Source organism: Epinephelus lanceolatus, chromosome 11, assembly GCF_041903045.1.
Source record: "Epinephelus lanceolatus isolate andai-2023 chromosome 11, ASM4190304v1, whole genome shotgun sequence".
In the NCBI taxonomy this organism is placed as follows: Eukaryota; Metazoa; Chordata; class Actinopteri; order Perciformes; family Serranidae; genus Epinephelus; species Epinephelus lanceolatus.
The window spans coordinates 34,684,887-34,694,005 of NC_135744.1; the positions used below are offsets into that span (position 1 = coordinate 34,684,887).

At 41.1% G+C, this 9,119-nt stretch overlaps 1 protein-coding gene across 1 annotated transcript; it reads right to left on the reverse strand.

Annotated features, from left to right (window-relative positions):
- Positions 1 to 2,753: 2,753 nt before the first annotated feature.
- Positions 2,754 to 8,907, reverse strand: rnf14 (ring finger protein 14). The gene is made up of 9 exons (XM_033651304.2): positions 8,838 to 8,907; positions 7,985 to 8,143; positions 7,653 to 7,783; positions 7,270 to 7,459; positions 6,421 to 6,803; positions 6,010 to 6,238; positions 5,687 to 5,859; positions 4,631 to 4,761; positions 2,754 to 4,539 (listed from the first exon to the last, which is right to left on the reverse strand). The coding sequence occupies exons 2-9, from the start codon at positions 8,133 to 8,135 to the stop codon at positions 4,479 to 4,481; spliced, it is 1,449 nt and encodes a 482-aa protein (XP_033507195.2). The 5' UTR covers positions 8,136 to 8,143; positions 8,838 to 8,907; the 3' UTR covers positions 2,754 to 4,478.
- Positions 8,908 to 9,119: the final 212 nt, after the last annotated feature.

A 9,119-nucleotide genomic window follows, 5' to 3' on the forward strand; every position in this document is an offset into this window, starting at 1 on the left:
AGAGGGCATGAGGCAGGGGATGGGACAGGACAGGAGAGAGGGGCCATTTTAAAAGGGTTATCCCCTGTCAGCAACTCTAGCCAAAGGGATTACACCATGTTGTCGTCTCTTTTCAATCTCAGGCTAAAACGTGGGCTCTTTGTTTCTTTAGTGTTTCATTGTTCCCCTCTGTCACAGTGTAACCTCTGGATTACAGGGTAAATGTGGGTCATGTTTCAGGTAACAAGGTGCTGTAAAGTCTCACTTAAAGCACCACAGGGAGCTTTTTTTGTTAAGCAAACAGAAAATTATTGACTTTTAAGACTAAATGTTTGAGGAAAATTTAAGTCCGTAACAAGCTCTAAAAAGGGTAGTGACACACAAAACCAAACTTCAGAAATGCCTTGTATCAGACTTGACATCAGCATTTGCTTAATTACTGAATTATCATCAAATAATGGCATGTTAAGAGTTAAATAACCCTTTTAATTGTTTCTAAGTGTAATTTTTCGTCTTTTTGCACTGAATGACAAAAAGGAGGGAGGAAACTCCTTCTTGGCTCCTTCTGTATCTTTATAAATGATATGTAGTCTCACTAAACCATCATACTAACTGTCTGGAGCTAATATATTGCTAATAAAACATTTTAAACAACTAACAGTGTGTAAACCAGCACTGCTTCTCAGTTCCTCTGGTGCGAGACTGTTTCAAAGTGCAGGACTGAAACCTTTGGTGAGGCAGCCATTATGCTCCGAGCCACTGGACAGTTTGCCTGAGGATCTGGGAACAGCTAGAGGTGTTGAAATGTTTAGTGAATGTAAAACCTACCTATTCAAAGAGGCTTTCAAGAATGGCTAACAGACATTATAAAGTCTTAGGGCCACCTACCTATGGCTGGTTTTGCCTGTCTTATATGATGCAGCACCTATGGCCGTATCAGTAAACAAATAAAGGAGGTCATAATAGACACTGGCATTCTATCTGTCTATTCGATCTGCTGATGATGTGGTGAACACTTGTCCATTCCAGAGGCCGCAATTTCTGTGATATGCTGGTACAAGCAGACGCATCTCATAGATAGTATAGACGGCACGATGGGCTTTTTTCCTTGCGGTCATTGCACTTCCTGCCAAAATAACAAGAAAGCCAATACTTTTGTCAGTCGTATCACCATAAAATGATACAAGATTAAGAAATGTATTACTTGTCGTTCCACTAATGTTAATTACCTTCTGTCATGTCCTTGTGATCTACAATATATAGGCAAAACCAGCCAGCAACTCAGAACCAGAATCAGCGAGCATGAGCTCATGAGCTCTACTCACAGAGTGGATCCAAAACCCCCCGTAGGAAGCCAAACATCCAGCTACTGCACTCAGTTTCTGTGGCACTGATGTAGTTAACCCTAGCTGCTGAGGTTTAGTTCAAGAAACTTAACTCCTGCAGTGTCAAAGTAGATGGATCTTTCTTTTTAAAACTGAGCAACCTTTAGGCCTGAATGAAACACTTCATTTGTCCTGCTTTTATAGACATCTGCATGTACCAGCACGGGCCTGTTGGACATGCTGTCATATTTTGTACTTTCTTTTAGTCTGTGTATAGCTGTGTTAATTGTACAATTGTATATTATTATGTTCTGCTATCATACACTGGTGTTTGAGGGTGTTGTGAATAGTGTAGTACTCATAGGACAGGTCATTGTGATTTGGTAGTCAGGCTTCTGCCCCTCGGAGTTGCTCTCATTTAATAAGTGGCACCAGTGAGTGGTATCTGTTCTGTGAAGCACTCCTGTCAGTAGCACTGATGATAGTGAAGGACTGAAATGTTTGCTGCTGTTTTATTCACTTTTTTAAAACTTATTTTTTGCACTTTGAGCACTGTTCTTTTTGTGCACGGATGACCTAAATACACTGACATTATTTTTGCATTAGCCTCAGCCTGTGAACCTTCTTTGTGGCTATCCAGCCCAGGTGCACTGGTGTACGGGTATCTCCTCTGCTGCCCTAACAGACATTTTTTTTTACATTATTTTATTCTATTTATTGCAAAGTTTTATTCTTTTTTTACTTATTTTTTTAGCCTTATCATTTTTTCCGTTTTGTCTCTTAAATCTATTTTACCTAGTTTTTAGTCTACTTTCATTCAACAAATTTATTATTTATTATTATTATTATTATCATAGCTTAAAACCTATTTTAGTTGCATTTTTATTCTTAAATTGGTTTTTGTTGGTGTTTTTCCAGTCTACACTTGTTCTGTCTTATAATTGGTTATAATTGTTTTTTCAGTTATCCGTGAAGCACTTTAAACTGTACTAATCTGTATGAAAGGAGCTATAAAAATAAAGTTTGATTGATTGATATGTATGTTAACTGAACAGTTACTGTGCCGTACTTCCCCTGTGGATTTAATGTCAGTCTTTCACTGGTGATACTTGGTTTCTTCTTGACATAAAGCACAGTGTCACTCATGCAACAGCTTTTGTGAATCCAGTTTGCATGTAAATGTACTAACTCTATTTTACAATACTGTAAGCCTAACTCTTGGTTATGCATTTTCACCTTTTTCTGATTTGCAGTCACCATCACTCAATGTGTTGTCCAACACTGGTTTCACAATTGTTTTAAGTAAAAGCCTTTAAGATCAATTGCTATTGGAAGTGTGTTTAGCTCACTGCATAGCTGTGCGCCTACACACAGTGCGAGCAGAAGAACTATGCTGGCACCAAAGCACATTTTTCAGTCTCAGATCCAATTAATAAAATCAACACAATGTTAAGTGGTAACATTTATTTGGAGGAACAGTATGCCTGAATTTATTCTAACAGGATTCTGCAAGTCCTGTATTCAAACATTTCTTACATGAGACATGACGTGAAAGTGGGTCTGCACTGAAGGGAAAGTGAATCCATGTGCATTTCAAGACTGAACAAGAGATTGTCTTTTTTTTAAATCAGCCCAACCCAGCATCAATCCTTTAAAGCAGAGAGCAGCATATCATTCAACATGGAAAAAAGAACAGATTTGATGCAGGGCTCAGAACAGAACTGCCTGCGTGATGTAGTCTACTTTCTTAAAAAAGGATAAAGAAAAATTAAAATAAATTAAGCATGATACAAAACATTTTTTTATATTTTTTGTATCTCTAGACAAGATTATATGGCCTCTCTTTGACACTAATATTTGGCAACAGTTGTACAAAGGAGGTGTGAATAAATCAAATCAATCACTCCTAAATGTCTCGGCTGTTCACCAAGTTAGGATTTCCTGTCTCACAACTCAGTCCCTGAAAAATTCCACACACACACACACACACACACACACACCATTATTACAATCCCTGTTACACCATCAGAGGACTCACTGTCATAACTATATTTAGTGCGGCATCCTCCGTTATTACATTCTGTATGGAAAAATACATGTGACTGAAACATTCCCCGCAACCAATCTCATAAAATTCCACTTCTCAAATCCTGTGACTTTATATGGTGTGCAAAGACACGTTTCTAGAAGTAAACTCATCTCAAGAAAAGCAAATCTAAACATAATCTTTCAAAAAAAACAAAAAACAAAAAACATCCTTGGAAAACATGAAAAAAAGGTCATCATACAGAGTCTGAACTCTGAGGGAGACAGAAGGGGTTCCCACTCTGGTAGTCAACCAAAACAGCCTAAAGCTGAAACAACGAAATCTAAGTCTGTAATTATGTCTCGATGAATCTCCAGGTTCGCCTTCATTGCTTTAAACCCGTGTCAAGGGTGTGTATCTTGCTTAGATCATGAAATCTACTTAATCATCCATGTTGAGGTTTCAGCTGTTAGTTGTGTGTCACACTTTAGACATGTGACCGAAAGCCAGCCAGAGGATAGATACTTTATATAACAAGCTGAATACTTGATGTGACGAGGAAGGGCAAATGCAGTCCTTCTTTCCCTGCGAGCTAACTGAAAGCAAACACCTTGAATTTAACAAACTGAGTCAGTGGTTGCAGTATTGTAAGCTTGTGAGATGTCAAAGCTTATCATGAATAAGTCCAATTATGGAGAGAGTTTTAAATGCATTAGTTGTTTTCTGTTCACCTGCTTTACGTTTTGAGATTTAGCTTCAGTTATATGACACTGTCATAAAAGATTCAGTCAATAAACACATATTTTCGATGTTAAACCTTTTTAAGAAAACGTCTACATTTATCAAAATAACCAAATCTCTCCATTTCTCTCTGAGATAAAGCTAAAACTGTTCTTCCCATTCCTGATCACTTTATGTACATGACATCTGTCATATATTATAAATACAAACAATTTATACCCAGACACTGAATGTTTTATACCCAAGATGCCTGGTCATATTCAACATAAACAGTGATACCGTAGTACATAAATGCAGTGGCACCGCTGTGCTAATGCAGGCATAGTGAGTGTCACAAGTGACGAGATGGTGATGTGAGATAAAGTGCATTCGAATGGAGCATACAGCAGCGAGGCACTGCGCAGGTGTCAGTCCTCCTCGTCACTCCAGAAGGCATCTTCTTCATCGAGATCCACACCATGGAAGAGTCTGCGACGGGAAAAGAAAAGACGCACAAATATGTTCATGGATGCACAGTAAGTGTCGGTGAGAACAGACACAGAGAGACAAGATCACTCACTGGTTGTAGCAGGGTGAATGTGGGTTGTTGAAGTGACTGTACGGGTTGACTTTGCTGAGGAGGCCCAGGCACAGCCAGCAGAAGTACTGTCTACACGAGGTACACGTCATCTTGTTACAGCCATCCACTTTCTAGAAAGACACAGAGACGAGGCATTAGGAAGTGAGGACTCAGCAAACACAAAGTGACCACCCTGAAGACCCGACCCTTTTTGCTCTGCGCTCCAATAACAACTGAGCAAGCCTCAGTCACACCCAGCAGAATCACGGTCAGCTTTCCCTGTTCCTGTTATACCAAGATATGTACGTGCTACACTTGTCACATTACATTGTACATAGTCGCATCTTAAGTTAGCTTATGTATGCAAAATGCCAGCTAACTAGCTAGCTATGGTATAGGTACATTAAGAAGCGTTAGTCTTATGTCAGATCACCATCAGCCCAGTTTGCTTCCTCCTTATTTCTGTGGTAACGTTAAAAAGATTTGGAAAAGGACACATAGGTTAGTTGCTGAGATATTAAAAATATGACATCAATTATCGTTGGCCTTTGTTTATATTGTCTCTGTAGGGCTACTTGTCACCCCAAAGTAACATTTGGTGTTGTTTATTTGGATATACATGACACCTTTAACCCCATCATGAAAATATCCTTCAATCACATACTGTAGTCCTTGCTGTCGGCTTCTTGAAGCTAATCTAATACACACTTTGACACCCCGCTTAACAGAACTGGCATCTCCATGTTACTTTCTGTCAACGTTGTCCAACCAAGCAACAGTAACTAAGACGGGCCGGACCCTGGATTTGGTCAATTAACAACAGTAACTGACACCAACTGGGGCTTGAAATCTTGATCTTTAAAAGAAATGTGCGTCAAACACAGGCTGCAGTTTGAATTTTGTAATGACCCGAACGCCTTCTCTCAGTCTTTGTATCAAGTAAGTAAAATAAATGCTCTGTTTGTCTCATCTTTATAAACTGACAGCAGTGAACACTGACCCCTGCTGATGAAGTCAAAGCCTGTTCTAACTGTTCTGAGACAAGCAGTGGGAGACCTGTATATTAGTTCCACAGCGTGGGCATCCTTTGCAGTTCTCGTTGAGCCAGTCTCTGCTAAAGGACTCTTCCACTGCTTTCTGGATCACCCTCTTCCCGAAGCGTTGCTCCAGGAACTTTTTGCCCTCATCTGTGGCTGACAGGTACTCATCTCTGAGGTTACGCAATTCATCTGTGGAACAGGGCAAATAACAGAGACAGGAACTCAGGTATGGGATTCACAGAATCATAGAATTGTGCATTCTTCCACTACAACAGCTACACAGCTTCAAGTCTGTCATGAACCTGAGTTGTGCAGCTATTTTATTTCCAATGACATTACCTGCAGTAACTTTACAATGGGAGAGACCGTGATAGCCCAGCTTGCACAGTGTGCAAAAAGCATACTGGCAGGCCGAGCAAATGCCCATGGTTGTGTCTGGCTCCACCATAACAGCGGTGCCGCAAGACTGGCGGGGACAGTAGACCACGTCGGCCATGAGGTCCAGAGTGGACTGGAGCAGCAAACGGTCATAACGGGCAAACAGCTCCTCATCCACCAGGTGCTTCACCTGAGCAATGAAGACAGCAGGAAGGAAGGAAACTTAAAAAAGTCCAAATGTGGAATTCAGTTAAGCCCTCCTCTGAAAAGGAACCCCCCCCCCAAAAAAAAACACCCTTCACTTGTAGGCATGCGCGCACACACACACACACACACACACACACACACACATCTACTTTACCGCTCTCTTACCTGTGATGGTGTGGCTAAGGAGGTACATTTGGGCTCAGGGCAATTAAGGCACTGAACGTTGCCGTCCCGTATTTGGATCTGGAAGTATTCAGTCATGCAGGCCTTGCAGTAGACATGCTGGCACTCCTTAAAGCAGAGGCAGCTGGAGCCCAGCTTCTCTGCAAAGCAGATCCCGCAGCCGAACACCTTGCTATCAAACACCCTTTGGCGCTGCTCCTCGTCAAAGTCCAGGAGCTGAGGTAGGAGGTCGGCACACGGGTCCATCAACAGGACGGCCCGCGGGTCCAGTTGAGAAGACACTGACAGAGGTGGTTCAGACTTTTCTTTGCTCACCTCTCTTTTCTTTTCATCAGCGTTTTCAGAGTGACTCGCCTCTGTCAAAGCTGAACAGAATGGACAAACATTATAATCAATCTTGAATTCAATTTTGTCTGCTTACAGAGCACGTTAGCATAGTAATCTGATTATTTTAAAGTAGAAAAATGCTTGTCATTTTGCTTAACATGTAAGCTGACTCAAGACTCTTACACAGTGTGTGCTTTGATCAAACAAAGCACATGTTTGAGCTACCAGCGATCGTTTTATCAAAAACAAATTAAGCAGAATGAAACAATGTTAACTGCAGGTACTCCACCCATTTAATCTACAGAATCGAAGAGGAGCATATTTGTACTTGTGCTGACCTAGTTCTTCTTTCAGCTTAACTCAAAAAAACATTACAAAGTATTAACAACTTTTAATAGGTAATACAGTGGTATGACTAATAGTCACATGAGAGAGGTGCTTTAGTTAATGCATATGCATCCACACAAGAAAATAAACTATTCATTCCACAAAGCACATGCCTACCTGTGGCTGCTGGGTCGGTTTTTCTGTGTGCACCACCTGCCTTACTTCCCCCCCTGATGACTTCAAGAGGAGACTGGATGGCCAGAAAGTCCAGAGCCTCCTCTTTGAGGAACTGGATCCATGTGAAAAGAATCACACAGCCTTGGTTCTCCTCCCACAGCTCATCCAGGCGTCTGCACAGAGAGCTCATCTGTGCAGGTAAAATAAAAAAGGAGAAGGAACAGGTATTAATGATGTGATGCATGGTAAGGAAACTTTCTTGAGTGATACTAACAATAATTAAAAGATAAATCACCCACTTTTCTTCTCTTGACTATCAATTTGGTGGTCAGTTTTTGTATCGTGAAGTAGTGAAAAGTTATCGAGGCTTGCATGAGTCTCACCTGTGCCTTGGTCATCCATTTAGAGCTGAGAGTGAAGACTGGTGCGGATGTAGACGGGTAGTCTGCAGGAAGCTCAAAGTTGAGCACCAAAGGAGGTAAGAAGCAGACATTATATTCAGTTTGCTTCTCTCCTGCAAAACACAGAGAAGTTTTAATTAGATAGATAAACTCCAAATGAGAGTGAGGTTCTTTTATATGCCTTAATACGAGTAGGAGAGAATTTCATTTAAAGCATTTGCAAAGTAGACCTAAGGCAATGTCTCAGGTGCCTTCTGCATTTGAATAGCAAATGATTTGTGCCTTAGATTTACACAGCTCACTGACAGCTGTACCTTTGACAACAACTTTGAAATCAGGAGGGAGCTCCAGACAGAGTTGGATCTCTCCCCCCTGAGCAGTCTCAGCCTGGCGGAACTCCTCCTCATCATAGATACTTGCTAAAGCAAGCAGCTCATCCTCCTGGGCTTCCTTGTCTTCAGACATTTACATTCCTGCAATGAAAACAGTCACTAACAAGAAAGCAACACAGGAGCCAAACAACCAGACATGACACTGTCACTAGTGGCTGTCAGTACAAAAATGAAACTAGCATTTAGCCTGATAATTGTACACATGCCTGCCCTGTCATGATTACTTGATTACTTAATCTAAGGCTAGTCGGTTACAATTCACTCAAACCACTCATAGGTTACAGAGTAAGTGAATGCTACATCAATGGTGGGCAAGGTTTGTGATTAACAGTTACACAAAGCTAACGCAACTTTGTTGTGACATAACCTCAGCATACCTTAGCTAACGTTAGGCTGTGCTGTGGCCCCAAAGTTAGCATGCTAGCTAACTAAAGTAAACTTTACCCATATTAAACGTGGTCGTTATTTAATAATAATGTAACGCTGACCTAAATAAGAGTGGGGTGACTTGTGGACGGGGGCAAACTGGTAAATGTAACAATACAGGACAGTTGGCGAAGTGGGAAACTTGTTAGCAGAGAGTGAAAGCACACAAGCTAGCTAGCAGTTAGCTGATGTAAACAGTGACTATGGCTACAGTGTGAGCTCGGCCCTAGTTTAGCTCCATGGCAACATTAAAACATGACACTTATCTTTCTGTACGTCTGAGGAGAGCTACGACACGATATAAAACGTGAGGCGACGCGGTAATGGTGTGAAAGTGCACGTTTCTTACCTTGTCCGACCAAATACCAGTGACTCCTGCCCTATGACTGGTTCATGACTGGAGGCAGTGTGGGTGTGACAGCGACGCCTGCAGGCTGCTTAGTGTACTACTGCATTTAAACTGCACTCATACTCATGTAGTGAAGCCAGCTGTGTGTTTTTTTATTAGTTTACACTGAGAAAAGTTGATTAATTGGTTCAAATGTATGCTGTGACACTATCTGAAACTCATAAAACTCATATGTTGGTATACCATACTACTAGGCCTAACTATCATCCTCTACTTCAAGGG

Coding starts and splice junctions, on each gene's coding strand:
- rnf14 (XM_033651304.2), bottom strand. CDS start 8,135: ATGTCTGAAGACAAGGAAGCCCAGGAGGATGAGCTGCTTGCTTTAGCA. Junction 6,804..7,269: donor AACCGACCCAGCAGCCACAG/GTAGGCATGTGC, acceptor CATTCTGTTCAG/CTTTGACAGAGGCGAGTCAC. Junction 6,239..6,420: donor CCTTAGCCACACCATCACAG/GTAAGAGAGCGG, acceptor TTCATTGCTCAG/GTGAAGCACCTGGTGGATGA.